Source organism: Phocoena phocoena, chromosome 11 (genome assembly GCF_963924675.1).
Source record: "Phocoena phocoena chromosome 11, mPhoPho1.1, whole genome shotgun sequence".
Taxonomy (NCBI): Eukaryota; Metazoa; Chordata; class Mammalia; order Artiodactyla; family Phocoenidae; genus Phocoena; species Phocoena phocoena.
Window position 1 is genome coordinate 8,132,217 of NC_089229.1, and position 24,281 is coordinate 8,156,497.

The following is a 24,281-nucleotide window of genomic DNA, read 5'->3' on the forward strand; positions in this document are numbered from 1 at the left end:
GGCTACAAGTCCCAGCCCTGCAAGGACCACAACCTTGCTTTCTTCTTAGCCTGAAGCACTATATGAGTCTTCTGTATGTTAGATTGGTAGGAGGTGATCGTAAGTTAATTCTTGGCAATTTATTTTGAAAAACTGCTCTTTTGTTCTTTGTTCTCCCATAACCCTTAGTTAATTCCTCTAGTAAAGTACTTAGCATACAATGCCTTGAATAGGGATTTTGTCATAGTCATCTGTGTATCCTTAGCATCTAGCACATGGTCACTTGGAAAATATTTGTTGACACATGATGATCCCTTTCCAGCCCTGAGATGATGTGATTTTGCGACTTCTCCCATGGCCTTGACTGAGAATGTGAGTGTGGTACTAGTTCTGTGTAGGCTCCTCTCTTTATTGTTCTCTATAGATGCATTTGTTCTCAGGCTCTGGACCGTTCTCTTCTTTTGGGACCTTCCAGGGAACAGAAGGAGAGAAAAATTTGTGTTTAGAACAAGAGGAGTATGTGAGACTGAAGATGATCGTGTTAGGATCACTGGAATCCTCCAGCTGCCATCAGGATGAAGAACTCAGTGTTGGCTGAAGAATTCAGATGCCAAGAGCTCATTGTATTTTATTATTATTATTTTCTTATTCCTCCTCACTTACTGTGATTTGACCCCCAACCTATAACTGTAGGGTGGAATGAATTTTAGTCCTGATTTTCAAGCTTTAAAGGATACAGTCAGTCATTTGGAATTAAACAGCATCAGACCATGAGTATTTTTTTTCGTGTATATTGTAACTGCTCAAATTAATTTGTTATAAAATGGTAGCATCTAGGCCAAACTAACTTATAGTTTATCTTCTGTTACAAGATAGTGAAATGGAAATGCTTTTAAAAACCATTATTTCATCAATCTGACCCTGTTTACCTGTTGGAAATGTTGGAAGGCCAACTATCTCAAACAACATACACAAAACTAATAGTGAACTATTCATTTTCTTCTCTAAACTTAATTTTTTCCACCCGCAGCTTTCCCTGTTTTGTTTGACGACAGTCCTACATTTTTAGTTGCTCTGATCAAAACTTTGGACTCTCATTTTTCTCTCATACCCCACATCCAGTCTGCCATGAAAACTTACTGGGCCCACCCTCAAAATATATCCAAAATCAGCCACCTCTCACCTTCTCTGCTGCTACCGCTGTGGTCCAAGCCACTGTCCTCTCTTGCCCGGATTATGGTAGTGCCTCCTAACCGACCTCCCAGCTTCTACCCTTTCCTTTGTTTTCAACACAGCAGCCTGAACCCTTCATTTTATACCTAACTCAGATCATGTCACTCCTCTGTTCAAAAGCAGTGGCTCCAAGCCAAGGAATGTAGGCAGCCTCTAGAAACTGGAAAAGGCAAGGAAACAGATTCTCCTCAAGAGTTCCAGAAAACAATTCATCCCTACCAACACCTTGATTTTAGCCCACTGAGACCTGTGCCAGACTTCTGCCCTTCAGAACTGTAAGATAACAAATTTTTGTTTCTTTTAAGCCACTAAAAAAAAAAAAAAAAAGCAGTGGCTCCCCTGCATTGGCCCCCCGTTCCACTCCGAGTAGAGAATCCTGTGAGGCCTTACCTTATCTGGTCTTCTAGTAACCTCCCTGACCTTACTTAACTATATCCCCCTTGCTCCCTCTGCTGCAGCCACACTATCTTTCTTGCCGTTCCTTGAACACGACAGTCCTGCTTCTGTCTTAGGGCCTTTGCATTGGCTGTTACCTCTTTCTGGAATGCTCTTCCTCTAGATATCTACATGGCTGAATCTCTCAAGACTGTCGAATCTTTGCTTGTGTCGCTTTCTCAATGAGGCCTACTCTGATCATCTTATTAAAAGATTGCAAGTCCTCTTCCCCCAACACTTCTTATTCCCTTTTTTCTGATCTACTTTTTCTTTTTCTTCCCTAAAGCATTCATTACATTTTAAGATCTTTGTAGTTTACTTATTATATTTATTATTTTATTATCTGTCTCTCCCTATTAGAATATAAGCTCTACGAGAGCAAGGATCTATGTCTTTCTAAATCACTGATGTGTCTTTTGCAACTACAGTGCCTGGCACATAGTAGGCCATCACTAAATAAACGAATAATCACTAATAAATAAACAAATTGTGAGCTATTGAACTGTTTCTTTTACTCAGATCCATGCTTTTGCAGTACCTAGAGCCGATACCAACAAAGCAGTTTATATGTTTGAATACACCACCAATAACAGCTCTTCATGGTCATTCTGAAAGATAGGTGGTATTATTCATCTATTATTTTTTAGCGCCTCTGAGCCTTAGAGAAGCTAAGCAACTTATCCCTAGATCATATGGCTCATAAAGGTAGGAGCTGACATACAAATCCAGATTTGACTCCAAAGCCTACATTCTCTGCTGCAATATTATATCTCCTTAAACCATTCATTCAACAAATATTTATCAAGTGCCTACCATGTTATAGGCACTGCTGACAAATAGCAATTTATTGTAGGATACTAACAAAAGTATTTTAAATTTTGTCATTTTTGTTGTGTTCTTCTTGAGCACTGAGAAGTTTAATGTATTTATTTTATTTATTTGCAAGCTCTGCTTAATTGCAGGTAGAAATAAGCATGGAAATGCCTATGGTAAAACTTTGGTTATCCAGAGATCAACTTTCTGTCATTTTCAAGCATCCAAAAGAGTTCTGAACGCAAAACCAAGAAAAAGAAAAGCAAGTGCCCTAGATAGTCAAGAAAGAACTTTTGAGCATTGTTGACAATTCCTGAGAAGACTTGAAGTACCAAAAGTGCTGTGAGTAGTCAGTTGTTCCAGAAATTGAAGGAGTGTGTTGATTAAACTGGCAGTGTCTGGTTATAAATAGATCAACATTTTTTGAGAAGAAAGCCAAAAAGCATAGGTGAAAGGATATTAAGATGTGCAGAGAAGGCAGAATGGAGTATGGTGGTAGTCACAGTGTGCAAGATTTGAAGTGACTAGTGCACTGAATGAGGGTAGACTCTTGAGAACCATGATGAAGAGCCAGATGATAAGACACTTGTTGTGGGGTGGAGATGGACCAGTGCCATAGGAACACCTTCAAATGCAAAACGTTTTGAAGCCGTAGACATAAGAATCCTCTCCTTGGAATGCAAATGAAAACCACAATGAGATACCACCACTTCACATCCATTAGGATGGCTATTACCAAAAAACTGCAAGGAGGAGAAACTGGAACCCTGTGTATCACTGGTGTAAAATGGTGCAGCCACTGTGGAAAACAGTTTTGTGGTTCCTCAAAAAGTTAAACACAAGGGGCCCTCCTTGGTGGCGCAGTGGTTAGGAATCCGCCTGCCAGTGCAGGGGACATGGGTTCGATCCCTGGTCCGGGAATATCCCACATGCCACACAGCAACTTAGCCTGTATGCCACAGCGACTGAGCTTGCACTCCAGAGCCTGCATGCAACAACTACTGAAGCCCGTGTGCCTAGAGCCCATGCTCCGCAACAAGAGAAGCCATCGCAGTGAGAAACCTGCGCACCGCAAAGAAGAGTAGCCCCCGCTCGCCGCAACTAGAGAAAGCCCGCGTGCAGCAACGAAGACCCAGTGCAGCCAAAAATAAATAAATAAATTTATTATTATTTTTTTAAAGTTAAGCACAGAACTGCCATAGGTACAGCAGTTCTACTTCTAAGCAAATATCCAAAATAATTGAAAGAATGGACCTAAACAGATACTTGTATACCAACATTCACGGCAACATTGTTCATAATAGTTAAAAGATGGAAACAACCCAAATGTCCCTCCACTGATGAATGGATAAACAAAATGTGTTATGTACATACGATAGGATATTAATCTGCCTTAAAAAAGAAGGAAATTCTGAAGCAGTCTACAACATGGGAACCTTGAAGACATTATGCTAAGTGAAAGAAGCCAGGCACAAAAGGACAAAAATTGTATGATTCCACTCATATGAAGTACCTTGAATAGGTAAATTCATAAAGACAGAAAGTAGAATAGTGTTACTGGGGGCTAGAGGGAGGGGAAATGGGGAGTTACTGTCTAATGAGTACAGAGGTCCTGTTTGGGATGAAGAAAAAGTTTTGGAGGTGGATAGTTGTGATGGTTCCACAACATTGTGAATATATTTAATGCCACTGAATTTTACAGTTAAAAATGGTTAGAATGGTAAATCTTATGTATATTTTACCACACCTATACACAAAAGAACCCTCTCCTCATGTGCATGCATGTGAGTGGGAGTGTGTACGGGGAGGGCACAAATGTGCCATGCCACACTGAAGGCTGGTCCCTCCCGCTTAGATGCTCCATTTCAGTGATGGTGGAGATGTGCTTTCTCCGGTAGTGTGATAACCAGCCAAGTCATTCAGCTGCAGCCACATTTGTAAGCACAGGAGAGCGATTCAGTCATTAAGAAAATGTTAACTTAACGAGAAACTTGAAATCCTTTCTGGAAAGAAGTACTAGGGGACTGGGTGGGAAAGAGACCTACTTTTCACTATATGCTCATTGTACTGTTAGGTTTTTTTAAACCATAGTTACGTATTACCTATTTTGAAAAATTAAAATAATTTATTATGGGAAAAAAGCAAGGAATGATAAAAGAATTATTGATTTTATTCTGTTTAAGAAAATAAGAATGTACATGTTTATTTAAGACTTGCTGCGGAGGTGTCTGAGTCAGCTTTGAGGTCTAAACATAATTAGAACACTGATAGACGGACTCCTTTGTGAATCCACTCATAATAGGGGCTTTGCTGCGGTTTACTCTCCACCAATACCACCTTACAGTATTAGGAGAGTCACATAAGAGAACAGATGTTCAAACACCTGGATTTTGCTTTGCAGTTTCAAAACGTGATAGCTATATCTGCCCATCCGGAGCTACATCTGAGTCTTAATACACAGTGAAATAGGAGATGCTTCCATTGCTTGTTATGGGGTGACGGCAGCGGAAGGTGAAACTGGGAGCTTTGATAGACTTGGAAACTCTTCTTATGAGTGGAGGGTTTGAGATTTTAGTTTTTTATTTGTAAAGTATTGTCTGTGTTCTAGTGCCTTACCAAGCATATGTTAGGTTGAATGCTGAATGGTGCAGCTGGGTTGACCAGCCGGGTTTTTTACTTATTCCCTCCCTCCCTCTATAATATATATGTATATATAGTACCTATGGTATTGCTTCCTTTTTCCACTTGTCACCTTAATTAATTGTTATATTAACTGTAATTTTTGTATCCAAGTTAAATTGATAGTAGGAAAGGAAGGGCTTTTGGTGCATGTGAAAGGCAGCAGGTTTCTAGTCTCTTCTAGAGGAGGTTATAGACACACTCTGGGAATGCAGCGGTCTTTCTCGACTCCCCTTTTGAGACTCTAGTAACTCCAGCCAGTACCGGCACTTCGAGGGGGCTGCATGGACCGACATTTCTGACTCCCTTACTTATTCCAGGAGGCCCACTCCACTTAATACTCTATCTTTGGAAGTGGAAGAAAGAGCAAATAGAGGAATCAGGCAAAATGAGGTTAAGATATTTTTTTTAGGTGTTCAGTTTGAGGAGATATGTAACCATACCTTTTAGAGGCTGATTGCTTAAAAACCACAGTTCATTTATTTAATTGGGAATTGTTTTTCTCCTCCTTTTTTGATATCACAGTCAAACCTTTATATTGATTTTTCTTTCCTCTTTCCTCTTTTTCCTTTTTTCCCTTCCATTTTATTTTTTTGTTACTTTCCTTTTATTTTTTTGCATCTCTTCCCTGCAAATTAAAATGAGACAGTAGAATTCGTTTAGAAGAAATATTTGTTTGAAAGAAGACTCTGAATTCTATGAAATTGCTTTTTTAATATTTTCTAATTTCTCTTGATTTTTATCATTTATTTTAATGTTTAAAAAATAAATTAATTTTATTTATTTTTGGCTGCGTTGCGTCTTTGTTGCTGTGCGCGGACTTTCTCTAGTTGTGGTGAGCGGGGGCTACTCTTCGTTGTGCTGTGCAGACTTCTCATTGTGGTGGCTTCTCTTGTTGCAGAGCACAGGCTCTTAAGCGTGCACGCTTCAGTAGTTGTGGTTCATGGGCTCTAGAGTGCAGGCTCAGTAGTTGTGATGCGTGGGCTTAGTTGCTCCACGGCATGTGGGATCTTCCCGGACCAGGGCGCGAACCGGTGTCCCCTGCATTGGCAGGCAGATTCCTATCCACTGTGCCACCAGGGAAGCCCTATCATTTATTTATTTATTTGTTTGCATCGGGTCTTAGTTGTGGCAGGTGGGCTCCTTAGTTGCAGCAGGCGGGCTCCTTAGTTGTGGCACATGGGCCCCTTAGTTGTGGCAGGTGAGCCCCTTAGTTGCGGCAGGCGGGCTCCTTAGTTGTGGCATGCAAACTCTTAGTTGCAGCATACACGTGGGATTTAGTTTCCTGACCAGGGATTGGACCCGGGCCCCCTGCATTGGGAGCTCTGAGTCTTAACCACTGTGCCTCCAGGGAAGTCCTGAAATTGCTTTTTTGTGTGTGTGTGTGGGAAGTTTATATTTTAGAAGGTAAGGATAATGTCATCTTAGATTGTAAAAATTATTCCCATACCCTTAGGGATGTAAGAAAAACCTTTTAAAGCTAAACTTCTAGCAAAGATTCTACAAGTTATTGAGCCAAAAGCATTGAAAATAACTGCTATAGTCTTCTACTGCCTAAGTTTTTAAGGGTCAGCATTTCCAAATCTTCAGGGCACACATCTAATTTTTAAATTCTTCTCAGGGAATGAATGCAGGTATTTAAACTTTTCTTCTGTTGTAATTTCCAAAACATTTTCTGTCTTAATAAAACAGTGTGTTTAGTAATATGTAGTAGAATAAATAATTTGGACTGGTAATCAGATTCTGGTCCCAGTCTTCCTGTTATCAAGTCATTGAACCCCTTCTGCTCTGGTTCCGTAACTGAAATCGAAGGGACTGGATGTGTGAGCTTCTGAGGTTTATTTATAAAAATTTAGTCATTCCAGGTTTTATTAGCATTTTTCTAAAGCTGATAAAGTAAAAGATTAAAAAAACTTTGCTAATAATACTGTTCATATAAAAATAATTTATTTCAATATAAAGTAAGTTAGACTTCGATTCTGAAGGGGCTTAGTCAGTGGATGACTAAAACCACCTTTTTATGAGATGATCTCATGTAGAAATCAGTTTCAAAATACATTCTCTGACACCTTGGAACTGAAAGCCCAGGATCTCATTTTAGGTGAGATTAATAATTGTAAGAAATCTGTCATTAGCTTATATCTTATTTCTATTCAGATATTTAAAAATAGTAACTCATCACTATTTGACTTTTTCTGTTATGGCTTTCATTGAAATACTGTTGCTTTAGTCATTCTCCCTAAGTTCCTTTTCCTGAGAATAAAGGATTGAGCTCATACCTTTGCATAACAATCTAGAGAGTATTTTAAGCTTGGCATGTTCAAACCTGGCAGACTCAATTAATATTGGACAAACTAGCGCATTAGAACACTTTTTTTAAGTTCCAAGCCAAAAATTGTGCTTTCAGTGAACACGGATATGTATAAAATTAATACATAAGCCTTGAATAGCATAGACATTCAAAAGGCCGGTTGCTGTGGGTAACTGATTTTCAGCGAGGCTCCTGCTTGCCCTGCACATTTCTTCCTCTGCTTTAAGCAGTGACGAGAGCAGAGTTAAGAGAAGGTCTGGGGCTTCCCTGGTGGCGCAGTGGTTGAGAGTCCGCCTGCCGATGCAGGGGACACGGGTTCGTGCCCCGGTCCGGGAAGATCCCACATACCGCAGAGCGGCTAGGCCCGTGAGCCACGGCCGCTGAGCCTGCGCGTCCGGAGCCTGTGCTCCGCAATGGGAGAGGCCACAACAGTGAGAGGCCCGCGTGCCGCCAAAGAAAAAAAAAAAAGAGGAGGTCTGGTCCTTCGGTGCTCTGCTACCTTTTGTTTTCAGCAAAGAAAATGGCTGCTGTTTTCCTTTTTAAACTCTTACCATATGGAATGTTTCTATAAATAAACCTTGGATTTATGATTGGACTTCTAAATTTGTAACCTCTACCCCCCGGTGACTAAAGCCAGTATAAATACCTATTTAAACATACATACTGCCTACAAAGTTGTGGCATCCGTTCACTGAGAAAGGTCACCAGCCATAATATCTAAATAATCAATTCAGTTAATTTCTCCTGTGTCTATTGATGTGGATGAGGACCTCATTTTGTCATCAAGCAAAAACTAGTCAGCTGGTAGTGTTTGGTGAATCCACTTTGACTTTTTTGTGCATGAATTGTTGGTGTAATTATGTAGCAGACATATTCACGAAGATGTAAAAGTGCATTCGATTTTTGATAAACTGAATTGTTTAAGTGTACTAAATGGGCTCACTTTTTAGAAGAATTCTATCGTTATTCATTTTGTAAATTTGAGTCAGTCGGGCCTTCAGTCAACAAGTGCATATAATGGGCACCTATTACATGCCAGACACTGTGCTAGGTCTTGGAGTATATAGAGTTGTAGAAAAGATGTTACCTGTTCAGACAAGTAAGAGAAAAAAAAAAGGAAACCTGGGGACAGTAGAATGTTTTATCATTGTAATGGAAAAATGGACAAATGCCATGTAGGTGTGGCAGAGAGGCCAGTAGATTAACTCTGGAGAATTGGAAGAGGTTATAGAAAAGTGTTTCATTTGCATCTTAAACAATATTATTTACAATAATGACTATATCTTATTGAGTGCCTACTGTATACTAGGACTAGTTAATGTTACCCACCAGAGAAAAGGTGGGGAAAACATTCAAGGCAGTAGGAGAAACAAAGGAGCTATCAAAGATTGTGTATCCTAGAATGAAGAAGTCTGGTGTGGCTAGCGGGGATGGGGAGGGAGGTCAGCGGCCAAGGCAAAGGGTAGTCAGACTGGATGGGATCAGATTATGAAGGACCTCAGATAGAGTCTGTCTGTCCCCGCCACCATGTTTTTGTTCTCGTTTCCTTTCCTGAAGAACCTTTCTCCTCTCTTTGCCAATTTTATTATTATTTTTAAAGGTCCAGCTTTAAGGCACCTCTTCTGTAAAGCTTTCCTTTCCTTTTCCCAAAGGTTATTCATTTTTTTACTGAATGATTGCACAAAGAGAGTGTACTTCATAATAGGGCATTCCATTTCTTGAACCATTTCTTGGATTTAGTCTGATCTCCCCAACTAGTTTCTCAACTCCTAAAGGGCAGAGACATAAATCATGATTAGCATCTACTATAGTGCTCAGCCCACCATGGGGACTTAAGAAATGTATAATGAGTGGATGAATATGGAACATATATAGATATCAACCATTGAGACAGCCCAGCCACTGTGGTTGAGATTGCCTACATTTATTTAAGAGGCATTTCTTAACACAAGAGCGATTTTCAGAGGTATAGGCCAGTTGTCATTTGGATGTAAAATGAGTTAATAAGAGTATCTCATAGGGTTGTTGTGAGGATTAAATTAGTTAGTACATTTAAGCACTTAGAACAGTGCCTAGCATATAGTAAGTTATTCAATCAGTGTTACCTGTTATTTAACTCCACATATCTGGGCCTTTTTGCCAGTGACACTCAGCTACTGTTGTGGTCGTGGAGAGGATAGAAAGCAGATAAGAAACAACTTCTTACCATTGATACCAAATATGCTGTAGGAACTGGAAGAACTGCTTATATTGCATGAACTTTTATTTTTCTGTTTGTGTTTTAGTGATCGAAGGGTATGGTTGGCATGGAATTGAATTTCATCTGTCTGTGGGAATTGTAAACAAGGTAGGTCCCGGGTTTATTTATTCTTTCCTGCCTCCTTTCTAAGGTGTTTGTTAGTATTTTGAGTTCTACTGAAATAGAATTGATCAGATTTGATTATTGTTTAGGGAAGCACTCAGCATGGCCCTATGATGGTCTGTCACCATGGTTTATCTAGTGTTGTGGACTACATCTAGTGTCTTGTCTGAGGGTATTGAATGCCAAGAAACAGCACAACCGATTTAAAATTTTGGTGGTCATAGAACAGAACCATGAATTCACACACACACCATGACCCACTCCTTAGAGGGCAGAAGTTCTTGTTTTGGAGCCGTTATGTGAACCAGCTTGGGGTAGTGGGAGGTGACAGGCTAGCTGATTCTTCTGGTCACTAAAATTCAGTAGCTTATGTGAATGGTAGACTAGCTGCAATCAAAGGGCTTATCTTGACAGTAACCAGACCATCACTGACAACTATAAATTTTGTTACTGATGACAGAATCTGTCCATCTGTAACCACTAGAGTTTGTTTTGACACAGCATGCTTGTGTTCCTGTCTTAAGCTCCAGAGTCTGAACAAAAGTACACCAGATATGACTGGCTCATGTATCTCTCTTGTATCAGATGCCCACAAAAAAGAGCTATAGACGGCAGCTTCACACAGCTCTGCAAACCTATTTTTGGCAGAACATTTCCTGTCAAAGTAGGGACTAGTGCTGTTTCATGTAGTTTTAGTTTCCCATAATCTTAGGTATGTGGAGACCCCATTCATTGCTCATTGGTGCAGGAAACTTGGATCATTTGGAGAGTGAAATTGGTAGCCAAAAAAACCAATGGCGGTACTCCCCAAAACCCTCCAACCAAGAATCCCGTGAACTTGAGCATGGGGTTCTCTGGGTTGATGACAATCTTTGGACTCTTGCTGCACCTGCACTTAGAATAGAATAGCTTCTTGAGACTGGCTTCCAGTCACAAAGAACAGGAACTGCTAATATATTGCTATGGGGAAAAACAGTTGAGCCACTTCCTATAGCAGAAGGAACATGGTCCTTGGAACTGACACTGCTGCCTAGGAAGGGAGGTAGAGAGAGTAAAGTTTAACTTTTGCAAATCAGTGCCTTCATCATCATCTGGTGGCCTGAATTTTCAGAGTCTGATCTAGGTGTTCAGTGAGGAAATTATCTTTTTTCTATTTTCCTGCTATATATTGGGGTATAATGAGCAGGAACTGTTTTATGGAAATACTCTAAGAATTAATGGAAAGGAAAGAAAGGAACTAACATTTATTGAATGCCTAGTAAAGGTTTGGCATGGTACCATAAACTTTAAAGTTCATTGATATTACAATTTTTCAAGTCTAGATGGATACTATCGTGAATATCACTATCTTGAACTATTTTGACTTTTATTATAGCCACTTAGAGGAGATAGAATTATATATTAATACATGCTATTTCATTTGTATCTCCTAGAGCATTCTTTTATGGAGGAAGAAAGAAAATACCTACATGACTTTTGAGTTTTTTTGTTTTTATTTTCTGGGCTTGCTACTGATTTAGCCAAAGTCAGAGAGACTAGCAGGTCTGAAATTAGAGACACCTGTGCTGTTTTGGAAGCTGAGACTCTTGATCCAGGGTTCGCTGAAGTTGGTGCAGGGGAGGTCAGAGTAGGTTAATATTTTCATAGCTCAGAGCAAATGTGAATTGTGGTTGTTTATAGGTGCATTTTTGCTTGATCTTTGTTTGTAGTTACAAATGGGGTAAACAAAATACAGTACTGCTGTTTTGGGAAACTTCTGCAAAAGTCCCTGAACCAATGCAAATTAATCTTCTTCAAAAATAACAAAAAATTCCCCATGTGGATATTTTGACTGAGGGAATTGACTGTTGCCATCAGGCTTGTAAAGAAATTAACATACATTTAAAAAAACAATTATATATTTGATTTTCTGCTTTTAAATTTCTTTAAATTCTTCTCATAGGAGGTACCATCTCTGTATCTCAGGCACATGCAATAATGTGAGATCAGAATAAATTGTTACTCTCTTCTAGGGGATAGGAAATTAAGTCAGAGTGTTCCTTCTCCTTATTTCCCATTTAAGGGTTCCAAATCCATTGTGTTTCTACTCTTAAGATAGTAAGATTTTGTGGTCCTAGCCAGGTTTGTAGAGAGTTACCCAGAGACACAATACTGTCCTTTATTTGGCTGAAATGAAAACATTAATATTTCTTAATCTATGAAAAATTTCCTTTTTATTTTCTTGTCTGTCGAATGAATTACTGTACTTTTCCTCTTGGCTACTTCCTTTCTTTAGTCAGAAAAACTCTTAATAATATAATTTTCCCTCCTTGCTTTAGCGAACAAATACCACTTAAAAAAAGAAAACAACTTTATTGAGGCATAATTCATATACTGCAAAATTTGTCTTTTTGAGGTGTATGACTCAGTGATGTTTATCAGATTTGTAGAGTTGTGTAATCATTATCACATGGCAGTGTTACTTTTCCAGCATCCCCAAAAGATCTCTTGTAAACACCGTTTTTTAACTTCCTCTAAAGTCATCCACAAATTTTGTTGTTGTGCGTCAGATTTAATCTCCTTTCTATTAAGTTTCCCAGCATTCTATCGCATGTCTTCTTCCCCCTTTTATTATTTTTTATTAAAAAAATTTTTTTAGCATCTTTATTGGAGGATAATTGCTTTACAATGGTGAGTTAGTCCCCCTTTTATTTTTATATTAGTTTCTTATTGCACATCAAGCATATCATCCTTTTGTCATTTGAAGTCCATTCTCTCACCTCTTTTAAAATAGTGTAATCTTATTTAAAAAGAAGGGCTTTAATTTTTATTCAGTTATTCCCCCCGCCCCCACCCACACACAAAAACCTTAGGTCTCTCAGTAAAAGCTCTTGCATTATTCTTGGTTTCCTGTTCACCTCACTTGTTATTTATTTATTTTTAAAAGAAATCATGTATCTGGTTATTTCTCTTTGTATATATAGATTAGATATTTGCCAGTTTGGAGAATTCTGCTTGGTACAGGAGTGTTCAGATGCTTAGTAGATAAAATAAGGTAAATGAATATTCTGGTACTCCTGAGCTTTTGAAAATTTTATCAGTATATTGGTTATCTGCATGTTGACCCTTGAACAACATGGGTTTGAGCTGCATGGCTTCACTTATACGCAGATTTTTTTCAATAAATACGTATACTGGGACTTCCCTGGTGGCGCAATGGTTAAGAATCTGCCTGCCAATGCAGGGGACACAGGTTCGATCCCTGGTCCGGGAAGACACCACATGCCACGGAGCAGCTAAGCCCGTGTGCCACAACTGCTGAGCCTGTGTGCCACAACTACTAAAGCCCGCGCACCTAGAGCCCATGCTCCGCAACAAGAGAAGCCACTGCAATGAGAAGCTCGCACACCACAACGAAGAGTAACCCCCTCTCTCTGCAACTAGAGAAAGCCTGCATGCAGCAATGAAGACCCAACGCAGCCAAAAATAAATTAAATAAATAAATAAAATATGTATACTACTGCACCATCTGTGGTTGGTTGAATCCTCAGATGTGGGACCATAGGTAAAGAGGGCTGACTATGGGACTTGAACATCCGCAGATTTTGGTATCTGTGGCAGGTTCTGGAACCAATTCCTTGTGAATACTGAGGGATGACTGTATTTCAACATAATAAATTATCCTAAAACTCAGTTTCAACAGCTTGAAACAACAATAAATGTTATTGTACACAGTTTCTGTGGCTCAAGAATCTGGGAGCATTTTAAGTGAGTGATTCTGGCTCATGAGGTTGCACTCATAATGTCTGCTGGGGCTGTGGTCATCTGAAGGCTTGACTGGGGCCAGTGGATCCACTTCCAAGGTGGCTCACTCACATGGCTGTTGGCAGGAGGCCTCTCAGTTCCTTAACAGATGGACTTCTCCAGAGGACTGCTTGAGTTTTGTCACAGCATGGCAGCTGGCTTCCCTCTAGAGCAACTAAGCTGAGAGAGTAAGGAGGAAGCCACAGTACCTTTTATGATTTCATGTCAGAAGTCACGTATTGTCACTTCTGTTACATTCTGTTCATTAGAAGAGAGTCACCAAGTACAGCCCACACTCAAGGGAGAGGGGTAGTAGTTTCCACCTTTTGCACGGAGGAGTATTAAAGAATTTGTGGGTATATTTTAAAGCTACCACACTTGGTATTTTAATGACTTTATTTTTGCCTATGGGAGTTCTGTAGCTGCTGCCTTTGTCCTTTGTTTTCAGTAGAATTTAGTTTTTGTTTTATTGTACATGTGTATATCTAGGTTATGTTTTAATTTCTTTTTGGTAATGGAAGCTTTAACATTTTAGTTAAAATGACTAAATAGGTTATAAATAAAACATAAATTTAGGGGATGAGAGTATATGGTGTAGTTTACTGGTAGGTTTTAAAATTGGGCAAATTTTCTGGTAACAGAGGCTTCTGTATTTCCCTTCTCAGACAGGTTGTGAAGGAGTAGGATCTATACTTGCTCTTGTCACTTCCACATCTCTTTCTACTTCTTAATCCACTGAGTTGTTCACTGCACTTGGGTGCCAGCCTGAGGGTGTGTGTATGTGTGTGGGGGGGCTGAAGTCCACTCTGAGCCCTGCTTATCAATCTGTGTGCCCACCCAAAGAAGGCACCCTTTATGAATTTGCATTTAGGTACCCTGTGGTCTCACTGAAGTCACCAGTCACTATTTTGTCCATATGTCAAATCAGTGAATACTTCTTTCTCTACATTAATTGGTTCATCAGGTATTTATTGAGCACCTTCGGTGTGCCAGGCATTGCTAGGGGCAGGACTCCTCTGAGGCATTTGGCACTGTTTAGGATTTTATTTTCTCAAGGCTGTCTGTCCGCAGAAGATCGTATTCTTCCCTCCTTCCTCTTTGGCTGCTGCTTCTCAGCATCTTTGGTAAGCTTCTTGTTCCCTGCTTAGCTCTCCATTTTTGATACCCCCTAGGTCTCTCTAGTCTTGGTTGTAGACTTTAGCTCTCATCACTCTCTACATTCTTTGAGGATCTCTGCATCAAAACCTCTGGTTTCAGTCACTGCTTATTTGCTGTTGATTTCTAAGTAATTCCTTCACCCCAGACCTCTAACAAGTGCTAGACCTATTGATGCAGCTGCCTCCTGGGCATCTCCATATGGGTGTTCGTTCCATAGGTGCCTTAAACTTAACATGTCCAAACTTATCTACCTCTCCCCAACTCCACCACCTCCTGCACTTGTTTATCTCCTGTATCTGTGAGTGCAACATAAATCATTTCTTCATTCATATTACTTGTGTTAGAGACCTGGGAAATAACTTAGACCCCTCCTGTTACCACTTCACTTTAGGCCTATTTTTTTTTTTTATAAAACAGCTTTACTGGGATATAATTCAGATACCATACAAGTTGCCCAAATAAAATATACAATTTTGTAGTTTTAGTATATTCATAGAGTTGTACAACCATCACCACAGTTTTAGAACATTTTCATCATCCCTCGAAGAAACCCCATAGATACTAGCAGTCATTCCCTATTCCCTCCCTCCTCTCAGCCTCTCCCTTCTCCCCCAGCTGTAATATAACCCGTAACCTACTCTGTAATTCGATAGATTGCCCATTCTGGACAGTTCATGTAAATGCATTCATAAAATGTGTGCTATTTTGTTACTGGCTTCTTTCACTTAGCATAATGTCTTGAGGGGTCATCTGTATTGTAGCATATATCAGTACTTCATTCCTTTTTATGAATGAATAATATTCCATTGTATGGATATACTACGTTTTAAAAATAAGTGTATTAGTTGATGGACATTTGGGTTGTTTGTACTTGTCGGCTATTATGACTAATGCTGCTATGGCCATTTGTGCACAAGTTTTTGTGTGAATGCATGTTTTCATATTTCTTGGCTGTATACTTACAGGTTGAAGCCTATATTTTTTTTATCCCTCTGTATTATTGCAGTAGAATTCTAACCAGTCTCCCTGCCTCTTGACTTCCCACCTCTTTAATTTGCCCTCCACTTTACTATCCAAGTGATCTTTCTTTTTTTCAAGTGATCTTTCTGACATGGAGATTTAAGCACATCACTTCTCTATTCTGTGTCTTGTGTGGCTGTGTGTTGCTTTCAGGATAAAGTTCAAACTCAGCCTAACACACAGGCCATTTTATGATCTGGCTCCTGCCTTCCTTTTTTTTCTTGCCATACTTTTCATTCTTGTTAGCCTAACCTCAACTGATGTCAGGCTTTTTCCCATTAAGATTTTAAAGCTTCTAGAATGGTTAATCACTCTCTTTCCATGGGAAATGACTACTTATTCTTCAGAAGTCAGCTCTGGTCCCATTTGTGGTAAACTTTTTATCTTTTATTAAACACCCTTTCTCTCTGCTCTTATAGTACCTTTACTGTAAGTGCATACTTTTACATAATGCTTATCACACTGTTCTCTGGACATTGAATCTTTTTTTTAAATTATGCAAATATAGCATTGGATTTATGCTTTTTAAAAATATTTTACTTTTTAAAATTAATTAATTTTATTTATTTATTTTTGGCTGTGTTGGGTCTTCGTTGCTGCATGCGCCCTTTCTCTAGTTGCGGCGAGTGGGGGCTACTCTTCGTTGCAGTGCACGGGCTTCTCATTGCGGTGGTTTCTCTTGTTGCGGAGCACGTGCTGTAGGCGCGCGGGCTTCAGTAGTTGTGGCACGAGGGCACAGTAGTTGTGGCTCGCGGGCTTAGTTGCTCTGCGGTATGTGGGATCTTCCCGGACCAGGGCTTGAACCCGTGTCCCCTGAATTGGCAAGCGGAATCTTAACCACTGCACCACCAGGGAAGTCCCGTGGATTTATTCTTTACAGAAAATTTTTTTCTTTTCCATTACGGTTTATTACAGGATATTGAATATAGTTCATTGTGCTATATAGTAGGACCTTGTTTATTTTATGTATAGTAGTTTGTATCTGCTAATCCTAAACTCTTTAATTTATTCCTCCCCCACCTCCTTTCCCCTTTGGTAGCCATAAGTTTGTTTTCTGTGTCTGTGAGTCTGTTTCTGTTTCATAAATAAGTTCATTCGTGTCATATTTTATTTTTTTTATTTTTGTGGTACGCGGGCCTCTCACCGCTGTGGCCTCTCCTGTTGCGGAGCACAGGCTCCGGATGCACAGGTTCAGCGGCCATCGCTCACGGGCCCAGCCGCTCCGCGGCATGTGGGATCCTCCCAGAATGGGGCACGAACCCGCGTCCCCTGCATCGGCAGGCGGACTCTCAACCACTGCGCCACCAGGGAAGCCCCGTGTCATATTTTAGATTCCATATATAAGTGAATACCACGTATGGTATTTGTCTTTCTCTTTCTGACTTACTTCGGTTAGTATGATAATCTCTAGGTTCACTTCAGTTAGTATGATAATCTCTAGGTTCATCCATGTTTCTGCAAATGGCATTATTTCATTATTTTTTATGGACGAGTTGTATTCCATTGTGTATATATACCACATTTTATTTATCCATTCACCTTTCGATGGACATTTAGGTTGCTTCCATGTCTTGACTATTGTAAATAGTGCTGCTGTGAATGTTGAGGTGCATGTATCTTTTCGAATTAGAGTTTTCTCTGGATATATGCCCAAGAGTGGGATTGCTGGATCAATGGGTAACTCTATTTTTAGTTTTTTAAAGGAATCTTCATGTTGTTTTCCATAGTGGCTGCACCAGTTTACATTCCCACCAAGACTGTAGGAGGGTTCCCTTTTCTCTGCACCCTCTCCACCATTTGTCATTTGTAGACTTTTTAATGATGGTCATTTTGGCTGGTGTGAGGTGGTACCTCATTGTAGTTTTGATTTGCACTTCTCTAATAATTAGCGATGTTGAGCATCTTTTCATATGCCTGTTTGCCATCTGTATGTCTTCTTTGGAGAAATGTCTTTTTAGATCTTCTGCCCTTTTTTTGATTGGGTTGTTTGTTTTTTTGTTATTGAGTTGTATGAGCTGTTTGTATATTTTGGAAATTAAGCCCTGGTTGGTAGCATCATTTGCAAATATTTCCTCCCAGTCTGTAGGTAGTCTTTTCACTTTATTTATGGTTTACTTTGCTGTGCAAAAGCTTGTAAGTTTGATTAGGTCCCATTTGTTTATTTCTGCTTTTATTTCTTTTTTTTTTTTTTTTTTTTTGTGGTACGCTGGCCTCTCACTGTTGTGGCCTCTCCCGTTGCGGAGCACAGGCTCCGGACGCGCAGGCTCAGTGGCCATGGCTCACGGGCCTAGCCGCTCCGCGGCATGTGGGATCTTCCCGGACCAGGGCACGAACCCGTGTCCCCTGTATCGCAAGCGGACTCTCAACCACTGCACCACCAGGGAAGCCCTCTGCTTTTATTTCTGTTGCCTTGGGAGACTGACCTAAGAAAATATTAGTAAGGTTTATATCAGAGAATGTTTTGCCTCTGTTCTCTTCTGGGGGTTTTATGATGTCATGTCTTATATTTAAGTTTTTAAGCTATTTTGAGTTTATTTTTGTGTATGGTGTGAGGGTGTGTTCCAACTTCAGTGATTTACATGCCCTTGGACATTGGTTCTTCTGTTTGTTTCCCCAGGTAGACCGCAAATCTCTGAGGGAAGGAACCATATCTTCTTTGACTTGGTGTCTCCAGTGCCTAATAAAAACAAAAAAAAAGTAGCTAGTATCTACTGGGTTGTTTAATATATGACAGGCAGTACTCTAGCATTTTACATATATTTTGTCATTTAATCTTCAAAACGGCCCTGGGCTTCCCTGGTGGCGCAGTGGTTGAGAGTCCGGCTGCTGATGCAGGGGCCACGGGTTCGTGCCCCGGTCTGGGAAGATCCCACATGCCGTGGAGTGGCGAGCCTGTGCTCCGCAGTGGGAGAGGCCACAACAGTGAGAGGCCCACGTACCGCAAAAAAAAAGCACAACATAAAACAGCCCTTTGAAGTAAATACTGTTATTATCTTCACTTTAAAAATGAGGATATCAAAGCACTAAGAGATTGAGTAATTTGCTAAAAGTTACACAAATAGCAAATAGTGGAGCTGGGATTTGGTAGAGCTGGGATTCAAACCTGCGCACTCTGATTCCAGAATCTGTGCTCTTATTTTTATTGTGTTGCTGCCATGGAGTCTGACACACACATATATTTAATAAATATTGGTGGGTGAGTGAATACTCACTGTTTCTGCATGCTGGGCCTTTACTTTAGAAATGGTTGTGTTGAGGTTCCTGCCAATACTATGTTTGTGCTTGGGGTTATAAAGAAAGGAAGATGGGGTTTGAATCGCAGTGGCCTGAATTCCTATCTTACTCCCTGACTTCTGCTTCTTGATTCGTTTCTCTTTCCTTTCTTCTTCCATAGAGAATGGTTCTGTTATTCTGTCTTAATTCTTTAGGTAATGTTTACATTAAGGTTCCTGAGCTTTGTGTCTTGAATTATTTTCCACCTCAACCTTTTATTTTGGTAAGAATAGTACAGTGATCGTCAAGAATAGTACATATTCGCCCATTGTGAATGTTTTGCCACAGTTTTGTGTTCTCTCTCTTTCTCTCTACACACATGCACACATTTATATATTGTTGAAGCATTTAAGGATTACTTTACTCCTAAATATTTCAGCATTCATTTCTAAAGAATAAGGACATTTCTCTCATATAACCACGGTACAGTTGTCACACTCAGGAATGACAGTATTGATGTATTATCATTATCTAACATGTAGTCCACATTGTACATATTTCCTTAGTTGTTCTAATAATGTCCTTTATAGCTTACTTTAAAAACTTTGAAATCCAGAATTCAGTCAGGAAATACATTGCATTTCGGTGTTATGTCTTTTACCCTGAAATAGTTCCTTAGCCCTCTTTTAGGAAGGGAGAGGTGTCTTTCATGACATTGACATTTTGGGAAACTGGTTATTTTGCAGAATATCCCTCAGTTTGAATTTATCTGCTTCCTCTTGAATAACTTCAGGGTAAATATTGTATGCAGGATGTTTTGTCTTTCTTAGTGCTTCACATCAGGAGGCTCATGATGTTAGTTTCATTTTCAGTGATGTTAAATCTCACTTTTGGTTAAGTTTCTATGTGCCAGATTTATCCATTGTAAAGTTGCCTTTTCCCCTTTGTAAAATATAATCAGTTAGGGTAATAACATTTATTTCCTTTTGATATCTTTTTCTTTTTATTAAATGTATTTATTTTATTTATTTATTTTTGGCTGTGTTGGGTCTTCGTTGCTGCACGCGGGCTTTCTGTAGTTGCGGTGAGCAGGGACTACTCTTCGTTGCGGTGCGTGGTATTCTCATTGCGGTGGCTTCTCTTGTTGCGAAGCACGGGCTCTAGGTGCACGGGCTTCGGCAGTGGCTCGTGGGCTCTAGAGCGCAGGCTCAGTAGTTGTGGCTCACGGGCTTAGTTGCTCCGCAGCATGTGGGATCTTCCCGGACCAGGGCTCAAACCTGTGTCCTTTGCATTGGCAGGCCGATTCTTAACCACTGCGCCTCCAGGGAAGCCCCTTTTGATATCTCTTGAAGTAATGAAGTACCATGTGGTTGTTAAAATAGAAATGCCTCTTAAGGAATAATTAAACAGGCTAACAGTTTAAAAATTGAGTATTATGTGCAAGGCAGCACGTACAAAATGGAGTTCAGAGTTCATTTAATTTGAGCTTCTTTGTAATGTGAACTTTTAAGTGCAGAGTTTAAATATGATTGCTTAAGAGCCTTGGGATGAAAATTGAATTTTTCTTGGGTCACAGGAATTTTTGCTGATAACCTTTTCATAGTTAACTTTAGTGTATTAACATTTTTCATAGTTTTCAGATAAGTTCTTTCCTGCTCTTAAAGTCCCCTCCTCCTGTGTTCTTATTTGTGCCTTGAAACAATATAACTCTTGGTGAGGGCCCTGGAGTTGATCTGGGTGTGACTCCTGGCTTAGCCACTTAGTCACTAGATGATCTCTTTTTTTTTACTAACTTATTTATTTTATGTTATTTTATTTTTGGCTGCATTGGGTCTTCGTTGCTGCGTGCAGGCTTTCTCTAGTTGTAGTGAGTGAGGGCTACTCTTTGTTGCGGTGCATGGGCTTCTCATTGCAGTGGCTTCTCTTGTCGTGGAGCATGGGCTCTAGGCGCATGGGCTTCAGTAGTGTGGCACGTGGGCTCAGCAGTTGTGGCACGCGGGTTCTAGAGCTCAGGCTCAGTAGTTGTGGCACACGGGCTTAGTTGCTCCACGGCATGTGGGATCTTCCCAGACCAGGGCTCTGACCTGTGTCCCCTGCATTGGCAGGTGGGTTCTTAACCACTGCGCCACCAGGGAAGTCCCTCAGCTTCTCCTCTTAAAAGCTTGCTGCAGGTGTTAAATAAGCATTTGGCACTGTTTCTGGTCACATGTGTTTAGTAAGTGTTATATATTCTTCTCAATCTGATAAGACTTGTTACATATTATTCATTGACTTTTCCCTTAAGTCTCTGCACTGCACATGTATATATAAACATGTAAATGTACCTGGAGACTTTGTTCAAGGAAATAATCTTAGACATTTTTTCTGTAATTCTCTCTGTCCCATCCTTTCTTCATGAAACTTGGGGGAAATGTAGATTCACTTTTAACATAGAATCCATATGTTAACCTTTTTTTTTTTCCCCCCTTAAATGTCTACATTTGCTGTATCCCGCTTGGAAAATAGCAGCCAGGGACTGCCTAGTGTAGGAAAAAGGTGGTAAATATTCTTTCTACTTCAGACTGCTTGATCTTAATGCTTCCTTGGAAACGGGTAAATTCCAGGAACTGATAGCTGCCTGACATTTCTGCCCTGAGTTGGAGGCCATAATTTATTATGTGGCAATCAGTTGAACTAAGGAGAATCATCTACATTTTTCAGTGGTTCTCAATCGGAGAGGTACCATATCTCCAGAGGGTATTTGGAAAAGTATGGAGGCGTTTTTGGTTGTTACAGTGACTGTTAGGGGAGGGAGGAGATATGCCACTTGCATTTGGTGGGCAGGGATCAAGATAACGTCCAAAACAAAGAATTACCCACCCAAAATGGCAATATTGTTGCTGTTGAGAGACTCAGCTAATTGAACCTAAAGACTTGACGAATTGGTAGATAATGTTTTATTTTATCTCAGTTATTTAATAAAAGGTTATTGCTTAAGGCAGGAAATTTTATGAAAGAATCTTTCAGAGCTGTAGTATATTATCTCTGAATTCTTCAAGGAGAAGTAGGCACATTTTCTTATTTGGGAGAGTAAGATTTTTTCTTGAAAATTCTGAAAGCAGTGCCATTATGAATGTGCATTGGTGGTGTCTCATCCCTAAAATTAGGAGTAGTTGAATGGTTAGAATGGTTTAGTGGTTAAAGAAAATTGGCATTATATTCCTTTAGTAATCTGTATGTCTCCATGGTTAGTAGAAATAACATAATTTGTGCTTGGCATTCCAGTGATGCTTGAATATTGCCTGTGCTGTTTTTTCTTTCTTTCTTTTTAAAAAGACCAAATGATGTGTTTTTTTTGGCAGATCAATGAGATTATATTAGGTATGTATTTGAACTTGTTGTAGCTTGTTTCATTTGAACCTAATGTAGAACTTTGACAAAAATTTTAGGGAAGGTAAGTGCTCTCAACTTCCTACGGAAAATTTCACAAATTTTTTTGGACTGTGACTCATAATTGGAGACATATTTTATATTAGAACCCAGTTATACAATAAGTACATAGATATCTGAAACAAAAGTTTCATGAAAGAATACCCTTACTACATTCTGATAGTTTCTGTTTTATTTAGTTCAAAATGCTGACCTTGGTCTATTAAATTGATTTCATGACCAGTGTATTACAAATTGCAATATGAAAAATACTGCTTTAGGGTATACATTCATGCGATTCTATCCCAAGTTTTAAAATATATCCCAATTATGACTATATCTTTTCTTTAAAAAAACTTTTTAAAAATTATAATGGTAAGAACACTTAAAATGAGATGTACCCTCTTAACAGATTTTTAAAGTGTACAATACAATAATAATGTCTGTGTGCACAATGTTGTACAGCATATCTTTAGAACTTATTCATCTTGCACACAAAACTGAAATTTTATACCCGTTGATTAGCCTAGTCCTCTTTAACCTTCCCCCCTAGTCCTTGGTAACCACCATTCTATTCTATGAGTTTGACGATCTTGATACCTCATATGAGTCGAATCATGTGCTATTTGTGCTTCTGTGACTGGCTTATTTCACCTCGCATAATGTCTTCAAGGTTCATCTGTATTGTTGCATATTATATGGTTTCCTTCTTTTTTAAGGTTGAATAATATCCCATTGTGTGTGTGTGTGTGTGTGTGTGTGTGTGTGTGTGTGTGTATATATATATATATATATATATATATAACCTTTTAATTTATTTATATTAATTATTTTGGCCATGCTGTGCAGCATGTGGGATCCTAGTTTCCCAACCAGCCCTGCGCTGGAATCGCAGAGTCTTAACCACTGGACCACCGGGAAAGTCCCTATATCACCTTTTTAAAGTTCATTAATCCATTAGGTTGTTTCCACATCTTGGCTGTTGTGAATAGTGGTGCATTGAACATGTCTAATATCTCTTTGAAATCCCAACTTCAGTTATTTTGGAAAAATATCCAGAAGTGGGATTGCTGTATCATATGGTAGTTCTATTTTTAATTTTTTTCAAGGAACCTACATGCCGTTTTCCATAATGGCTGTACCGTTGCATTCCCACCAACAGTGTATAAGGGCTCCAGTTTCTCCACATCCTCTCCAACACTTGTCTTTTTTTTTTTTTTTTAATAATAGCCATCCTGACAGTATGTGGTGATAGCTTATTGTGGTTTTAGTTTGCGTTTTCCTGATGATTGGTTGATATTGAGCATTTTTTCATATACTGTTGACCATTTGTATGTCTTCTTTAGAGAAATGTCTATTCAAGTCCTTTGCCCATGTTAAGTTGGGTTATTGGTTTTTTTGCTATTGAATTGTAAGAATTCCTTATGTATTTAGGAAATTAACCCCCTATCAGATATTTGCAACCCCCTATGCAAATATTTTTCTCTCATTCTGTAGGTTTCCTTTTTCCCCTGTTGATTGTTTGCTGTGCAGAAGTTTTTTAGTCTAGTATACAGTCATCCCTCAGTATCTGTGGGGAATTTTTTCCAGGTGCCCAACAGATACCAAAATCCACAGTGCTCAAGTCTCTTATATAAAATGGTATAACATTTGCATATAACCTACACACATTCTCCCGTATACTTTAAATCATCTCTAGATTACTTATATTACCTAATGCAATATAAATGCTATCTAAATAGTTGCTTGCATGGCAAATTCAAGTTTTGCTTTTGGGAACTTTCTGGGATTTTTTTTCCTGAATTTTTTCCATCCACAGTTGGTTGAATCTGAGGATGCAGAGCCCACAGATACAAAGGGCTGAATGTAGTCCCATTTGTCTATTTT

The 24,281-nt window shown here is 39.4% G+C and overlaps 1 protein-coding gene across 1 annotated transcript in view; it reads left to right on the forward strand.

Annotated features, from left to right (window-relative positions):
• Positions 1 to 8,467: 8,467 nt before the first annotated feature.
• Positions 8,468 to 24,281, forward strand: part of MRTFA (myocardin related transcription factor A) — a 166,733-nt gene continuing 150,919 nt past the window's right edge. Inside the window, exons 1-2 of the mRNA XM_065888122.1 lie at positions 8,468 to 8,549; positions 9,736 to 9,797. Coding sequence (XP_065744194.1) covers positions 8,468 to 8,549; positions 9,736 to 9,797 — 144 coding nt within the window. The remainder of the gene's footprint in view (positions 8,550 to 9,735; positions 9,798 to 24,281) is intronic.